The sequence below is a fragment of the Halichoerus grypus genome, chromosome 6 (genome assembly GCF_964656455.1).
Source record: "Halichoerus grypus chromosome 6, mHalGry1.hap1.1, whole genome shotgun sequence".
NCBI lineage: Eukaryota > Metazoa > Chordata > Mammalia > Carnivora > Phocidae > Halichoerus > Halichoerus grypus.
The window spans coordinates 107,098,406-107,116,403 of record NC_135717.1 but is presented as its reverse complement, the minus strand read 5'-3'; the positions used below and the strand labels follow the sequence as shown (position 1 = coordinate 107,116,403).

Below are 17,998 nucleotides of genomic sequence, written 5' to 3'. Positions count from 1 at the left end.
AGAATTTCCTGGATTTTATTCAAATGTTCTCCAATACATTTCACTATATTGGAATCCCAATAAACACAGCTCTGATTATCACTTAGGGACATGACTTCCATAGTCTGTCCACAACTCAGATTTCAACCTTATTTCCATTCTTCTACTTCATGCATTCTAACACCCAATCAAATTAAAGTATATGCTTTTATTCTCCTTATATGGACACTTCTCCCACCACACTTCAGTATTCAAAACTTTCAATACCCTCAAGGCCCTAATCATATGCAAGTTTCTTCATGAAATTTATATGCACTTATATAACTTTAAGAGTTTCTCTAAATTTTGCCTTTATACTAGATAATTAGAGGTGTGGAGGTGGGAATGAGGCTAATCTTTTTAACAGCAATTACTATGTTATTCAGGGAAATGGATTTTTTAAAAAATATATTGCAACCATCTCTTTCAATAGAAGAATGAACAATATTAGTTGCCATTATAGCTACACACTAAAAGAAAATCAGTAGTAGGTCATAACCTGTTCACAGAACACTCTACAAGTTATCAATTCTGGGAAGCAGGAATATAGATATTTGTTACATTATTCATTGTAAGAAAGAATACAGTAAAATAGAGAGGTGTAAAAAGGTTAAGGGAGGGAAAGAAGTTAAGAGATGGGGGAGGGAAGGAGGAAAAAGGATAAGGGATGAGAAAACAGAGACACAGAAACACACAAAGAAACAAAAGCATGCTGACTACAGTAATGTATCAGAGCATTCTGGCCCTTGCTATGCTTTCTAGTAAGGAAAGATTTAAAGAAAAGGGCTGAAGAAATACTTTCTTAAAAAAAAAAAAAAAGACACAAAGGCAAGAGGTTGACAAAGATAAAAAACAACACTAACATACATTTTACATGGAGTATGCAGGAGATATTGAAACTACAATATGAATTAAATACTATGGGTATCATATGTCTTAACTGTCTTGAATTTTTTGTTTCTTTTGTTTTGCTTTTTAGTTTGCTGCATAGTTTATTTTTTAGTGGCATGGTGCCATGCAAAAGAAACTGTTTCCAGACTGTTAAGATCTTGTAATAGTATCTTAAGTGTGATTAAAAGTGGAAAATGTAAATAAAATAGAGCAATAACAAACGAAAAACAGTATTTTATAGCTCGTATTACACTGAAATTAATTTAATCTAAAAGATCATAATCCAACATTGTTAGCTAGCAAACTTATTAAGATTCAGGACAGTAACTAGCCTAGAAAAAGTACTTACATTGGCTTTCCACAAAACTAAGACAGGTCTACCTGATGTGTCAGGAATAGTAACGATATATGTAGAACATTATGGCTTTTACATAAATTTTTTTCTTATAATACGAGAAAAAAGTTTTTAGAGATGCATAAATTATAAAAGGTAAGGTATTGAGAAAAAATTGTCAAATCAATAAGGCAGAAATCTAATACTCAAAATACGGGGCCTAAATTAAGTAAGTTCTTACAGACTGAATTTTTATAGTATTTTCACAAAGAAAACATTATTTCACAGTTACAGGCTACAATGATAAACATGAGCAGCCATCTCCTGAGTCACATAGTGGAAGAGATTTTAGAAAGTGAATGATACCCCAACATGAATGTATGTTTCAGGCTATTCACAATTAAATCTCAAAAACTTTATTTTCAATAATTTTAATTCACTAAAGCTTCAAATGTTCAAGTTTTTCCACTCTATTTATGGCATAAAGACTTATTTATTTTGAATAAAGATTTTTTTTAACAAAATGTCACCAAAATTTAGAGGACTTGCTTATAAAAATGTTCAAAACAATGTAAGACACATGGATTGATTTACAAAGTAATTCTTCAAAGACTCAAATGTTTATGAAATTCAATTAATGAAAGGCAGCAGAGAGAGCTTATAATGACATGCCAAAGTATTTTTCAACATTAGTATTGTCTCAGAAACACTGTAATTCAGTTACATTAACTGTGCATATATAAAATTGTTCAAAATTTTGACAACTGCAGCTTCCATTTGGTAAAATATCAAGCTTCTTTGGATGCAACTATGAAATATGTGTAAACCACAATCAATCCAAGTATACCTTGGTCACATAGGTTACATAATTTAGTAAGAACCCTCTTTAACACATGAGGCTTTAATCCACCAAATGTGTATTCACATTATCATTGCAGATATAATTTTTTATCTTCAATGTTCTGCAGTTACATGTGTCAAATTATTGTTCGCCACTATCATCTCCTTAAAATAACTACTAAATCTGACAGTAAATCCTGATGCTTTTTCAGTAGATTTGTGTCTTCAGCTTGTCATGTAGTCAATGATATAAACAGGAGAGATGCTAAATTGTTGGTAAAAATTTTGTGCATAACTTACAGGTTCATCATCAACTTATAAACAAAATATCAGTACTTAATTTATTTTTAAGCATTAATTTTCCTTTGAGTTCTCTGCTACCAAAAAGATTACAAAAGCATTACCAAACAATATAAAAAAAATAGTTGACAAAAATCATTACAGCAACAACATTCCTACTAATCTTTGTATGCTCTCTAACAGGACAGGAGCTTAGCCTCTATTCCTTATAATTTCACTTACATCTAACCTAAAATTTCCCATGTTTCATAATGACCCCACCCTCTGGTATGGCAGCTATACAAATCACTCAGACTTTAGCTTGCTATAGCACAACTAGCTGGTACAACTGGCCAGCAGGGACAGCGGCATTTAATACCTCTGCAACCCCAACCAGTAAGTTAATTGTCCCTAGCTGCTCATGTCCCAGCACACCCTATCAACTAGTGCCCTCTATTCTGTCTTCAAAAAGAGTAGTTAATTATCTTCGATCTGGAAAGTGTCTTTCCCGAGTTATCATTGCATGTCTTTAGATTTAACCACATGTTAAAGTGAGAACTCTCTTCACTGCACACTCGGCTCATGCACTAATACAGACCATGGCAGCAGAAATTAAAAAAAAAAAACATAGGCCACTCATTGAATCTATCTGGGCTCATTTTAACATAAACAGTAATGGTAGTTTCTTTAGTTAAAAAACAAAAACTCCCTAGACACATGCTAAACTGGGCATGCCTCTAGGACCGCAAGCATAAATCATGACTGCATCAGGCAAACGGGGCAATGTTCACAGTGCATTTAACAGATAAAGATGCACAGAGACTAATTTACTATAAAGAGAGTTTATTGTAAAGTTAATTAAGGTTAAGCTTCAGGGCCCTTAACATGAAAATGCCCCTTCCAAGCCCTGTATCTAATTTTGTAGTCGTGATTTTGCATTATTTTTCCATACAGAAGGTTCTGCCCTTGTATGGAGAGGGTTAATAATTAACCGAAAATCACACGGCCCATGAAACCTACAAAACGAGTTAGGACTTGTGTTAATTTGAATTGGAGAATATACAGTGATACCAGAAAATGGAAAAATAGTATTAACTTTTTTTTCCCCCAGCAGAATCCTAACTGGTATCATTATCTTAAAGTTTTTCCTCCACTATTTCCAAACTACATAACACTAATATCACAGTCATTACAATTTTGATTGTGTTACTTCCAAATTTGTATGACTCAATAACAGATTAAATTTCAACTTCTCAGTCTGGCTTTCAACCTCACTATCAAGCAGACACATACACACATTTTAAATATTTAAATATATAATCTTATCTCCAACTACTTATGTAATGTTTATTTGCATCTTTGTTTTCTCCGTCTAAACTATCCTTTATTCTTGTTTCTGACTGCCAAAGCTTCAGCTAAAACTATCCTATATTCTACTATTATTGTTCAGAGTATCTATTTCTTAAAGCATGCATTTTGGCCCCTTACCTTAAACATTTTCAAACTTAATGGCATGTCATATCCCCACCCTCAATAAAATATAAATCTCTCAGAAAGAGACTAAATTTCATTATTTTGCATGCCTACCTGGCACAGTGCTTGGTACACAGCACTCAACAAATATTTTGTACAAATGGTCTAGGCCTACATTTACAAATGCAAACCTCTCCCTTACCTAAATTTAAACAGAAATTTATCTGTGTCCATCTTATGACACTGGTTGCATTATTCAATCTAAGTTGCAAATTAATTTCCCCTAATTAAAAAAATTTTTTCTTATACTTCATATATAGTGCAATATAGTCCATCTATAGTCGAACTCATCTAAAACGCATATTGTAGCCCAAAGACTGGATACATCCTTTTACTCTCCTTCCTCTTCTATCTTCCTAACACCTTCATGTATGAGGTGGCTATGAATTTGGTGAAACAAGTCACTGACCAATAAATAGGAAAATAAAAGAGCATCATGTCCAAATTTTAAAAAATCAGTGGTTAGGGCGCCTGGGTGGCTCAGTTGGTTAAGCGACTGCCTTCAGCTCAGGTCATGATCCTGGAGTCACTGGATCGAGTCCCGCATCGGGCTCCCTGCTCTGCAGGGAGTCTCCTTCTCCCTCTGACCCTCCCCCCTCTCATGTGCTCTCTCTCATTCTCTCTCAAATAAATAAATAAAATCTTAAAAAAAAAAAAATCAGTGGTTATACCTGTCCTGTCTCAAATTTATACCTCAATCTGAGTAGGAAAATACAGGGTCTAAGTGACTTATAGAAAGTATAAAACAAGAATCAGAGTTCTAGAGCAATGATTCCCAGACAAGTAAAAGAAAGAAAAAAAAACTTTAATTGGCAAGACTGACAAATGACTGATATTTTAACTCTGTCAAGAAAGGACTTAAAAGGGGAGGGGAATTTTAAAATAAAAAATATATATATAATCTTGGAAAAAAAGAAAGAACAGACTATTAAATTGAAAAACCTGACATTACCAAGATTAGTAAGTTTCAGAGACAGCCGATTGGGAATTGCTATCATAGACATGTAAATTACTCTCAGACCAAATCTCTAACCAAAATGAGACTGAAATGAAATGTTATGATATCTTGCAAAAATGTCCACAAACTATAACACTAAAGCCAAAGCAAGTAATTTTGAAAAGAAAAATATAAGGGAAGCTTACTTCTTCCCTAGCCATGAATCCTTTCCCTTTTTTATTTCACACAAAAAAAAAACAAGACACTTTATGTATGACTGTAAGAGTCCCCAAACTGAAGAGTAGCAAAAAATCAAATGCCAAGTTTGTTTTATGCCAAGAAAAACTGTAAAGACCTTTGCAATTATAAAGATTCTCCTATTGGGGCGCCTGGGAGGCTCAGTCGGTTAAGCGTCTGACTTTTGGTTTCAGCTAGGTCATGATCTGGAGGTGGCAGGATCGCGCCCGCATGGGGCTACAAGCTCAGCAGGTAGTCTGCTTCAGATTTTCTCCCTCTGTCCTTACCCGCCCCCCTTTAAAATAAATAAATAAAATCTTTTTTAAAAATTAAATAAAAATTCTACCAAATGATTCTGCAATTAAACTTATCAGGTTCCTACAACATACAAGAATTCTCTGCTTCCATGTTGTGTATACAATCAGACTGCTATGATCAAAACATAAACTGCTATAACCTGCTTCTTTAATTCCCTTATCAAAAATCTGTAAAGCCCCTTACTGGTTTCCTGTGTTAATGCAGACCCACGGGCTGTCTGACAAATAACCCTTTCAATTTCTTTAATACCTCCCCTCTCAACCCATCTCTTCTAAGCCTTGCTAAAAACTAGGTCTCCAATTTGATCAATTATTTATCTCACCTCCTTTTCAAATTTTAAGAACCTGTGCTTCATTGCTTCTCTATGGTGCTTGTTCTGTGCAATATCACTAGCCTTCAAGGCTTCATGTAATTTCCTGTTTCTCTGTTCTCTAAGTATCCACAGCCCTTTACATGTGCCACTTTTACAATACTCATGTTTCTACACAGCATAGCATAGTGGTTAAGCACATTGTTCTCAAATCCTAACTCTGCTACTGATTAGCTGGCTGACCTTGGGAAAGTCACTTAACCTTAACAGTGCCTCAGTTTCCCCATCACTAAAATAGGGATAACATCTGTATATACCTCATGAGATTCTTGTTAAGAGTAAATGAGCTAATATGTAAAAAGCACTTATAACAGTGCTTGTTTTAATATTAAGTGCTATTTAACTAGTCAGTATTATAGTCATTTACCTAATTCTATTCTCACCATTCTACCACAGATTATTTTTGTGGATCAAAATTACATCTTTTTCTTTTCTGAATTTCCCTCCCCCACCCCATACAGAGATTAACAATGCCCTAAACAGGGAGGGATGTGACAACCTATTTGTTTAATTAATGTTGAATGCTCTGAGGGAGTTCTCCCCGCGCCCCCAGGGAGTTCTGATGGAGCTTTGTAAATGTTCTCCAATTATTTCATTTGTCTATATTTAAGTTCTTAACAGTTCTCAAAATTTTCAACCAAAAACCAACTCTAGGGTCACCTGCCAACTCTAGGGTCACCTGGGTGGCTCAGTCGTTAAGCGGCTGCCTTCGGCTCAGGTCATGATCCCAGGGTCCTGGGATCGAGCCCCACATCAAGCTCTCTGCTCAGCGGGAAGCCTGCTTCTCCCTCTCCCACTCCCCCTGCTTGTGTTCCCTCTCTCGCTGTGTCTCTCTCTGTCAAATAAATAAAATAAAATCTTTAAAAAAAAAAAAAACAACTCTAATAATGGAGGGTAATAAGTACTCTAGGATGGACTGGGATATGGATTAAAATGTCTGTTCTATAATAGCTCTAATCAGCAGCTAGTAGTCATTATTAAGCACTGTCTTGGATTCTGAGGCCCTTTAGGGCCTCATGATCATAATATCATGATCAACTAATCTTTTTCACCCTTGCTACTGTGATAGTAGAAAATGGAAATACTCATTGTATCATTACCAATCTGGGGTTTAACCTAAGGAGTCCATTCCCCCAAGAAAATATATTAAAAATTGCAGATTTTACCTTAAAGTATCGCAAGAGTTTTGCACTTTACTCCATAATGTATCCATGTTTGTTTAAATTTAAAAATATTTTCTTCTCTAATCCCTGAGTAAAACTGATGCTCCAGGGAGAGGTGTCATGTTTCTTCTGTGGTTTCTTAAGCCCCAGTGGTACCTAATACCTCCAGGCACAGCACTACCTCATTTTGAGAAACACACCGCTCGACTAAGTTTCCTGCAGTATACTGCTTTTGCATCCTCCCAATAGCAATTAAAATATTACTCTTTAAATAGCCAAAAGTTTTAAATATATGAGAGAATAATGGCACCTACATTTTAACAGTACTTAAGCATTTGTGAAATGATTTCATATCTCATTTAATATTCACATTTTAAAGACTGTCAAATTCAAAAACATCAAATTATAATCACATATCACCTAAATCTTGCGAAGCCTGTAAGTGAATTTTGGAAAATTCAAAGTAGAAGTGTGATGCTAGAACACCAGCCAGAATTAATTCAGAGACATTTCTAAAATACAATGCTAACATATTCTTCAACAGAATAAATGCTTCTGCTAAAATTACTGGGCATAGTTACAATACTTGGTGTACACAAAAGCTGTCTTTCTCCTTACAAAATTCCTTAGAATGTAAATGTATTATATTCTAACCATATCACCACTCCTCTAGGTCTACTTGTGATGAAAATTGTATTTAACAGATTAGTATTTCAATTTTAAAAATTCCTTTCCTCAAGGAATTTCATCAAATGAAATCACAGGCCCACATTATTTCTATCCTAATGGACTGTAGGCCAATAGTAATGAAAATGTTATATAAAACTACACTGTCAACCCATCATGCTTTATGTGATTAATGCTAAATACAAAATAAATTGCAAATTCTAAGTTATTGCAATTAAAAACTGTTCACTTTAGGGGCACCTAGGTGGCTCAGCTGGTTAACCCACAGACTCTTGATTTCAGCTCAGGTCATCATCTCAGGGTCTTGGGATAGAGCCCCAAGTCACGCTCCCTGCTCAGTAGGGAGTCGGCTTGAAAATTCTCTCTGCCCCTCCCTCCGCTTGAGCTCACATGCGCGCATGCGCGCGCCTGCTCAAACAAATCTTAAAACTGTTCACTTTACCTCCCTTTAAAAAAGCAAACTAAATTAAATTTATGATTGATACTGCCACCGTCCCCCCCCCAATGGATTTAGGGACAGCAAGGAATGGTCTCTTCCATAATACTTTCCAAATTCATGCAGAAACTATATATTGCCCGAGAAAAAAAATTTCTCCCGAGAGAGAGGCAGAGGCGGGAAGAAGGCAGAAGGGGGCTCAGGTGCTGAGAGGCCTCATTAGAGAAGGAAGACGTGGGACACGGGGGACTGAGCGCAGAAAACCTCACCCACGGTGGGCCCCACACATGAAGCCTTTGGAAAGACTGTGGGGAGAACCGATTTACTTTTGGTTTATAACAGAGAGGTGGTGACTAGGGTCTCCCAGCTCGGCTACCAATGAAAGGACACACTGGTGGCAAGGTCTCTCCAGCTCAGGCTATGCCTGCCCCTCCAGGGATTAGGAAAGAGGCGCCATTTACGGGAATGAATGTACAGGGACTCAAGGCCTAAGTCTCAAGCTCCAGCAGCACAACTCACCGGGATCCCCCGACCCAATTCATCTCTCAGAAACTTCTGAGGCCCCAAAGGCGGGAGCTCAGACGTCTCCGCTCTCTGCCACTCCACAGCTTCTTCAGCCTCAGCCGACCTCTTCCCGGCCTCTGGGGCGCTCTGATCCAGCCTCCCGACAGCCTCTGCGCCCAGGCGGGCTTCTTGCGAGCTTCCCGAAAGCCTCTGCGGTTTCTGCGGAGACAGTAGCCTGATAGGGCCGCAAGGGACGCTGTGGGAGAGCAGCCAGTCCGCATAAGCGAAGAGGAATCAGCAGTTTTAACCGCTCAGGCAAGGGAAGCCTAAGTAAATGAAGTTTCGGACTGTGGCCACAGGGTTAGTGTTTCAAGCCACCTCCACCATAATTTTATTTAGTCCTGTATTGGTCTCAGCCTTCTTTTTCAGATCAAAGATCAGACTTGGGGGAGAAAAAGAAGGCAAAGACAAAGTTATACGATCCCTAATCCTAAAGATGAAGCTTGCATTCCCACTTATCACACCCCATCCAAATCCTTTAAGTATCTTTCACATACTGTTTTAATATTCAGTAAACAGTTGTTTATTAGGAACGTTGCACCGTAGTGATTTACTATTCTGTACATTTTGAGTTTCTGAGAGTGATCAAAATTTTATTTAACCTGTAAAGGCCCAAAGACTCTCAAATTCTTACTGAAAAAATCTCCAAACAAAAATTGGATTTTGCTGTTCATTTCTGTTATGTTTGTATATCCTCATAAAACATTTATCCTACAAACTGTTCTATGATATTTTGGTTGGAAACTAGAAATCTCTTGTCCCAAATAAATGCACAAAGTACCCTCCCCCCCACTGTCATGATTATTTTCCAGAATTTAACCTATTCAAATATATTTTCTGTTAAGTCATTGGGAAGAAGTACATAAAATAGGATTATGTCCCAGGGTAGATATCTTGTTTAATCATGTAAATACTGATTTTTAAAATAAAAATTCACCAAAGTATACCTATTATTGGTTTGAATTAGACCAGGTAATACAGCATTTCAGAACAAATTCGTCTTCCACATGGAGTGGCTGGTCATTTTTCAGTAACTAAACTATAAGCCAAGGCAGAAGCAATGACCCAGAGTTATTAGCCTTTCCTACTTTCAACATTTTTAAACAGGTACAAATTGACTAAATTAACTAAAAGGGGAAAATAATCTGCTAAAGGATTAACTGACTCTTTTGATGTATTATATGTGAAAGGACAATAAAGGAGAGGTTGATCAACTTACTGAGAAATCAAGAACTCTCACTGCTTTCCTTCCAGTCACAGAGAGGCAGTAGAAGTGGTAAGTTAGGCTAAGGAAAAAATTAATCTATGAGACACATCTTCGGACAAGATATTTGCTGATTTTTCCTTCACAGCAAAAGACATTTCCTTATTAAACAGTTATTAGGTGGTTACTTGTAACAGCTGAAATGTTGACCTAAGATCTCATCTTTAGTGTTGTTTATGCCTCACATGAATAAGACTAACATGATCCGATAGATAATGAGTCAAACACAGTGCTATTTTAGGGCCAATAGGGCAATTAGGTAATCTCTTGGGTCAGGAAACAGTTCAAGAAAGGAATACAGCACAGATGAATACTTAGCATTTGGTGAAAGGAAATCCATATAAAATTCTTAAACCTTTATCTTTATTACTAAAAAAATATTTACTTCCTGGTGATTTACTATCTAAACGTACAACATATATATTATCTACATTATATATATTTTTATTTATATGCTTGTATATGTAGATCTACTATAAAAATCATTTCTGATGTTTTACAGTTTATAAAACATATGGTTTAATATGTTTTATATATATTCTTGAATATATACAAAATCTACTTAATCTGGCTCTTCCATGGATACTGGTAGTATTCACTTTGACACTGACATTAAGAATATCACACCTAAGGGGCGCCTAGCTGGCTCAGTTGGTTAAGCATTTGACTCTTGATCTCAGCTCAGGTCTTAGTCTCAGGGTCATGAGTTCAAGCCCCACACTGGGCTCCACCTGGGCATGGAACCTACTTTAAAAAAAAAAAAAAAAATCACACTTGAGAACAGAGTAATTTGATAACTATTACTTATTTTTAATTTTCATTCATTTTCTAAGATTTTTCTCCCCTCTTAAGAAAATTTTAATACTTTTCCACACAAACACATGTAAAGTTAAAGAAGCTTGAGTAGAAATTAGGCTGAATTACGTTTAGTGTAGTAACAAGTGATTTTTTTCAACCTCCTTTTTCTCACCTAACTTGGAATTCAAAGCAAATTAACATTATCTTTATTTTAACTGTTTATTGCCGGTAGAAAAAATGAAAGAAGTACCTTGACATTCTTACTTTCTTACTTAAGTGACATATATTTCCAGCTGGAATTACCTATCTGGTTTCCTATCATCCTGAATTCTTCCTCTGAATTTCCTGAAGGCTGGAACATAGTCTCAGATGCTAGGACCAAATCTGACCTTTGGGAGCAGGGTGGAATGAAGGGTGGGAGTAGAATTTAAATGGTTTTAGTTAGGTCTGTACTAAAGGGGCTCAACATCAAGTCAAATCTCACATTGACCTCTTCCCCAGTTCCAGCAACTGGCTTTCAACTTTCCTTGTATACAATTCTAGCAACCAAATCTCTGTCTTATTTTCCTCATACCTACATCCTCATTCTAACAAGTCTTTCACTCCACACGTTAAAAGCTTGCTCCTGTACCCCAGCCTCAGTATCAGTTGGTAAACTGATCAACCTACAACTAAGTGTGGGCCTGTTTGGGTCTCTAATGTTCTTTGCATCTAGAGTCCCACTGCACTGCTCCTTCTATGAAATGGCTGTCCTATGCCAGTCATGTAAGCCACTTTCCTCGACTGCCAGCTTCTTTCTGACCTACACATCCCTCTGTGTAGCATGTTCTGCCTGGCTGAACATCCTCCTGTCATTCCCACTTAAGTTTACCCTGGACTTCCACTTGTCCTGTCACAGTCAGGAGATGTGACATCAAGAATTAAAATTTATAAATGTCAGACAGCCTTATTCTGACACATGAAAAGCATAAAATTAGGAATAAAAGATGTTGAAAATAACCACTATAACACTATGATCTCTAAATACAGACTTAGAAAGTCTTAATGAAATGATTGTGCCAGCTAATATGGCCAACTCTCAAAGAGACTTGCAGGAATTTGCCACTCATGCATTATAAATTTGCTGAATTGAATGCAAACAAATGAAAAGAGACCTGTGATGATTAATGGAATTAATATAAGTGCATGGGAAAAGAATTTTTAAAGTTTACGAATATTGTTACTTATAAATGTCAGAAGAGTTCTTTACTCATAGTTAAATAAATAATGAAGATCATTCAACACTGAAACAAGTTTTATATTCTATCACAGGGGTTGGCAAACTTCTTCCGAAGGGAGTCAGGTAGTAAATATTTAGGCTCTGTTTCATCTACTCAATTCTGTCACTGTGGCTTGAAAACCATAAACAATAAATAAATAAATGGGTATCAATATGTTCCAATAAAACTTAATTTCTGGATGCCGAAATAAAAATTTCAGAAAAGTTTCATGTCACAAAATATTCTTCCTCTTTTGATGTATTTTCTTTTTTTTTTTTTTAAGATTTTTATTTCTTTATGAGAGAGAACAAGAGAGCAAGAGCACAAGCAGGAGAGGGTCAGGGGGAGAGGGAGAAGCAGGCTCCTGGCTAAGCAAGGAGCCCGTCGTGGGGGCTGATCCCAGGACCCTGAGATCATGACCCGAGCCCAAGGCAGACACTTAACTGACTGAGCCACCCAGGCGCACCTCTTCTGATGTATTTTCAACCACTTTACAATGTAAAAGCTATTCTTGGCTCAAGGGCCAAATTTTGCTCACTGGTTGGGTTGTAATTTGCCAACCTCTGTTTAATGCATATTTTCCCAGACTTCCAGATGACTAGAAATGTGTATGTTTATGCTGTGTATGGGGGAGAGGAGAGGGGGGCAGGTGGGAAAGCAAAAATGTTTTTGCATATTCGAGGATATACCCATCCTTACCTTAAAAAAAAAGTCCCTTTACATTTTTTTAAATATGCAGAATTTTGCTTGACTAGTTAGCAGTTTAAGTCCTCCATTCGTGATGTACAGAATTTTTCTTAACACACTTGGTTTTTATCAAATAACCAAGATGGAAATGGGAAGTAACCAGAAGATTATCTCTAAGCCTAAACAAAAGAAACAAAACAAAAGCTTGAAAAAGACAAAGACAAACAAACAAAACTCTTGAAAAATAAGTAAGGTTCTGGAGAAGCTATTTCCACCATCTAACTCCAGTTGGATTCCCAAATGGTTAACTTTTGATTATAGAGTCACATACCTCCAAGCGACAACTATATAAAGGACACAAGGAGATGGAAGAAGTGAAACATTGCACTGGTTTATTTAATAGTCACATTGTAAATAAATATGCTCCATTGCTAAAAATAATAGTTATGGGGCTGGAAGATTTTTTTTTTTTAAGATTTTATTTATTTATTTGACAGAGAGAGACACAGCGAGAGAGGGAACACAAGCAGGGGGAGCGGCAGGGAGAGGGAGAAGCAGGCTTCCCACTGAGCAGGGAGACTGATGCGGGGCTCAATCCCGGGACCCTGGGACCATGACCTGAGCTGAAGGCAGACGCTTAATGACTGAGCCACCCAGGCGCCCCTGGAAGATTTTTATTATAAGGATAAGTAAACACGGAGATGAAAGTATAGCAAATAATTATTTTTTTATAATACAGAAGACTTCTATTTATTTACCAAAAAAAAAACAAAAAACAAAAACAAAAAAACAAAAAAAACCCTCAACCACAACTTGTCTGATAGGTTCTAGGACTTCATGTGATATCACAAAGAGAAAAAAATAAAATGGGGGGAGGGGAGCGGCACCAAAAAAACAGATCTAAGTATTTGATACTTTGTTCTTTCCAGTGTCCTCTAAACTTGTCACTTTCTTCTCTCTCCATTTTAGATTCATTGCATATCCTTTTCAGATTCTTTTTATGTTAACCCTCTTGTCCCTCTTCCCTCATCTCCCTTGTTCCTTCTCCCTCATCTCGTTTTATAGCTCTTGAAAATCTCCCTTTCTTTTTACTCTTCCCCTTGTGGTACCTACTAAAACCTTAGAAAAGAGATGTATGTTCTGAAACTTCTGTGGGCTTCTAAGTGACGCTGAGCATGCTCAGTAGCTGGGGCAGGTTTTGTCGCCAGCAGCTGCCCTGATTCGACCTCTCCAAAAATAGACATTTAACTCTTTGAACTCCTGTTTAAAGATGTAATTCGTTTCGCTCTCTCCTCATTTTCAAGGTTCAAAGGGAGGCAGCGAGGATTCCGAGGTCCCACCGCTCTCCCAGCCAATGAGGAGCCTGAGAGGGAGGAGCCTGGGGCGGCTTGGTGCAGCTTGAGCTTCTGAGGGATTCATCCCGGTAGATGCCGAGCAGCCTGAGCTCTGCTGCATCTGTCACAGCAGAACAAAATTAAAACAAAAACAAAAAGCAAAAACCAGAAGAGGGGAAATGCTGCAGAATATCGAACGCTGTAGGACTTTCTGAAACATTTGCTGGGGATTCCCGTGGAGCATGATCTTTTAAAACCAATTCTTTTTGAAGCCTGTTTGGGTAACTGGGAAAATGACAAATATGCTATATGCAGCAGCTGATCGGGTGAAATGGACCAGATCGAGTGCTGTTAAAAGGGCTGCCTGCCTGGTGGCTGCCGCATATGCTCTGAAAACACTCTATCCCATCATTGGCAAGCGTTTAAAGCAATCTGGCCACAGGAAGAAAAAAGAAGCAGTTTATCCGGCCGCAGAGAACAGAGAAATACTGCATTGCACCGAGAACACTTGTAAAAAACCTTGTCCTGGAGTGAATGCAGATTTTTTCAAACAGCTACTAGAACTTCGGAAAATTCTCTTTCCAAAACTTGTGACCACTGAAACAGGCTGGCTCTGCCTCCACTCGGTGGCTCTAATCTCAAGAACCTTTCTGTCTATCTATGTGGCTGGTCTGGATGGAAAAATCGTGAAAAGCATTGTGGAAAAGAAGCCTCGGACTTTCATCATCAAATTAACTAAGTGGCTTATGATTGCCATCCCTGCCACCTTTGTTAACAGTGCAATCAGGTACCTGGAGTGCAAATTGGCGTTGGCCTTCAGAACTCGCCTGGTGGACCATGCCTATGAAACCTATTTTACAAATCAGACTTATTATAAGGTGATCAATATGGATGGGAGGCTGGCAAACCCTGACCAATCTCTTACTGAGGACATTATGATGTTCTCCCAGTCTGTGGCTCACTTATATTCCAATCTGACCAAACCTATTTTAGATGTAATCCTGACCTCCTATACGCTGATCCAGACTGCTACCTCCCGAGGAGCGAGCCCAATTGGGCCCACCTTGTTAGCAGGACTTGTGGTATATGCCACCGCTAAAGTTTTGAAAGCCTGCTCTCCCAAATTTGGTAAATTGGTGGCTGAAGAAGCTCACAGAAAAGGCTATTTGCGGTATGTGCACTCCAGAATTATAGCCAATGTCGAAGAAATTGCCTTTTACAGAGGACATAAGGTAAGATAGAAATTAAGGTGATGAGTGAAATGTGAGAGTCTTCCAGCTGCCACTGCAGTGCTAGATACCATCTGTTGTCCTGTTGACGGACCCACTTCTTTAACGTTTTAGATTTCTGTGACATCTAAACCTGTATTGAAATATATGCTTCCTTACCTTTCTAGTTACAAGCTGTTAAAGAACTGTGGAGTGCAAACTTTTCTGAAGTTTCATGGGGATAAGGTTTTCAGCAATCTGAAAAACAGTCTACTTAGCCTCAGTAACTATCCAAATATGCTCAGAATTCTCTCCAAAGCATTTTCCTAAAACTTAAATTCTAACTGGTTGGTCCTAGAGCATTAGAAGAAAATTTTTGTTTGGAAACTCAGTAAACACATTTCCACTGAGATGGAAAATTTAGGATGGTATTCTTGTTGTTGTTCCTTTGTTTTTCAAGAAGGGAAAAAACCCATGCTTTTACGTGAAAGACAAGTTTGACAATTTTGTGTGTCTGGTCAATGGAATGACCTCAGTCCTCAGAATTGCAGGAGAATGTGTCTCACAAATAGCATTTGCATTACTCTTAGTTAATGTTCAGCACCATATTTTGAGACAGATAAAATGAGGCAGTGAAATGAAATTTTGCCTAGCTTTGAGGGAAAAGCTAAGATTAGAGAAAAAATGAGGATGAGAAAAGGAGTTCCACAATGTTATTTTTAAATATTAAAGATTTTCAACATCAAGTAGGTCCCTAAAATAGTTAGCCTAATTACATAAGCTTGCAGTGCATTAAAGTAACTTCAGAATATTAACTATGATGGAAATTTTTAAGGTGATGCATCTGAAATCTTAATACAAGTGAATTTGCCAATGAAATATTAAGGAACTCTAAAGCTGAAAATGGTATTTTAATTACCAAATAGAATTATTTAATTTTGGAAGCATCATCAATTATCAAAAAAATTTTAAAGTAGTAGCAACCTGAAGAAGAAAATTTAAAGCAAATTTAGGACTTCTACTCCCTCTTGAAAATTGGTCTCATGTGTTATATTAATCATACTGATTGGTCATTCCTCTTGAATCATTGAACTCAGTGATGTAAATTATAGCATGCCGTGGACTTCTTGCATTTAAGACAAAATCCAGTAAATTGAGTTAGTTCAAAAGTGGAGTCTAATTACACGTGTCTTGTCTTTATTTTTAGATATTTTGGTTTGATCAAAAAAGATAAGGTTCTAACATTGTTTATTCCTGTCCTATAGGATATTATTTATTTTTAACATCTTATACATATAATTTTGAAATCATAGTTATAAATCACTTATATGTATTTTATACTTAACATTATATTGACTGAGTATTATGTTTTTAAAAAATAATACAGGTGTGACCAAAACTAGATAATAATGGTTACTCCTGATATTGATCTATATTTATTGGTTCTTAGAATCATAGATAATACTATACTAAGTGGGCGCCTGGGTGGCTCAGTTGGTTAAGCGACTGCCTTCGGCTCAGGTCATGATCCTGGAGTCCCGGGATAGAGTCCCGCATCGGGCTCCCTGCTTGGCAGGGAGTCTGCTTCTCCCTCTGACCCTCCTCCTTCTCATGCTCTCTGTCTCTCATTCTCTCTCTCTCTCAAATAAATAAATAAAATCTTTAAAAAAAAAATACTATACTAAGTAAAACAAAATAATATGTACTTGTCTTTTAAGAAAGTCCTCAAACGTACAATATTTAATTTTATAGCTCATGCTAGGTTAATTCTTATCTCTTTTTCCCTCCATAGGTAGAAATGAAGCAACTCCAGAAAAGTTACAAAGCTTTAGCAGATCAGATGAACCTCATTTTATCCAAGCGTTTGTGGTACATCATGATAGAGCAATTTTTGATGAAGTATGTTTGGAGCAGCAGTGGACTGATTATGGTGGCTGTACCTATTATCACTGCAACTGGCTTTGCAGATGGTGGTAATGAAATTTATGCTCAATCTCAAGTATATGTTTAAGATTAGTTCTCTTGAAGGTGTCACTGCTGGTTTTGTGTGAGTGAAACTGTGTCTGCAGTCATTATTCTATGGTCATTATTGGTCAGAAACAATGGCAGACCTTGCAACATCCAATAATAAGATCAGCAATATAAAAAAAAAAGACAAGTGGCTCAAAATACCTTTCTAGTTCTGAGATATTTCAGAGATCTCTGATGCAGTGTTGCTAGGAGTTAACCTTGAGCAATTTTAATTATTCTGTCTAACACACAATGATTCTCTAGTTTGCACTAAAATTCAAAACAAATTAATACCTTCAAAGAGAGTATTATACAAGTTCTCCCCATGTGTTGTAAACTTCAGTTCTGCACGTCCTATGCTTTTAGTCTATAAATATTCTATAACTGGATTGGCCCTGATTTGTGATTTGAAGAACTGGTTGACTACATGAAGGAACCAGGAGTATTATTTCAGGGAATGCTTCCTGCCATGGAACAAAGTCTCCTCTACTTATAGGTAATACAGATAACATCCTATATAGCATGATTTAGTAGCATTGTGGAGGTAGGGGTTAGCAAGTTGCAGGCATCTAATTCTATTCTATCACTGTCTCAGTGGCTTTTACCAACATTTTCATCCTTTGGAATAACTAAAAAAGATAAGGGCAAGAAGGATAACATTACAATGTTGTATAAAACCTAAGATGGGAGTTTGGGTTGTAATTGGCAAGGGCAGGGAGGAATTAATTAAAGAAGCATCATTTTCTCCTCTTCCTCCAAAATAAAATATTCTCCCTCCTCTTTAAAAACCACTTGACCAAAATTGGCCTTGGTGTTGAAGGCGCTAGAGAA

At 37.1% G+C, this 17,998-nt stretch overlaps 2 protein-coding genes across 3 annotated transcripts in view; one reads left to right on the top strand and one right to left on the bottom strand.

Moving 5' to 3' along the window:
* The window catches only part of REDIC1 (regulator of DNA class I crossover intermediates 1), a 115,431-nt gene extending 106,736 nt beyond the window's left edge, over window positions 1-8,695 (bottom strand). The window contains 1 exon segment of the mRNA XM_078075884.1: window positions 8,563-8,695. Coding sequence (XP_077932010.1) covers window positions 8,563-8,585 — 23 coding nt within the window. The 5' untranslated portion in view covers window positions 8,586-8,695.
* A 5,245-nt stretch (window positions 8,696-13,940) lies between these two features.
* ABCD2 (ATP binding cassette subfamily D member 2) overlaps window positions 13,941-17,998 on the top strand; it is a 69,893-nt gene continuing 65,835 nt past the window's right edge. Inside the window, exons 1-2 of one of the 2 annotated variants that reach the window (XM_036074445.2) lie at window positions 13,941-15,181; window positions 16,950-17,130. In XM_036074445.2, the coding sequence (XP_035930338.1) occupies window positions 14,243-15,181; window positions 16,950-17,130 (1,120 nt within the window). In that variant the 5' untranslated portion in view covers window positions 13,941-14,242. The remainder of the gene's footprint in view (window positions 15,182-16,949; window positions 17,131-17,998) is intronic. The other variant, XM_036074444.2, reaches the window with a different exon arrangement.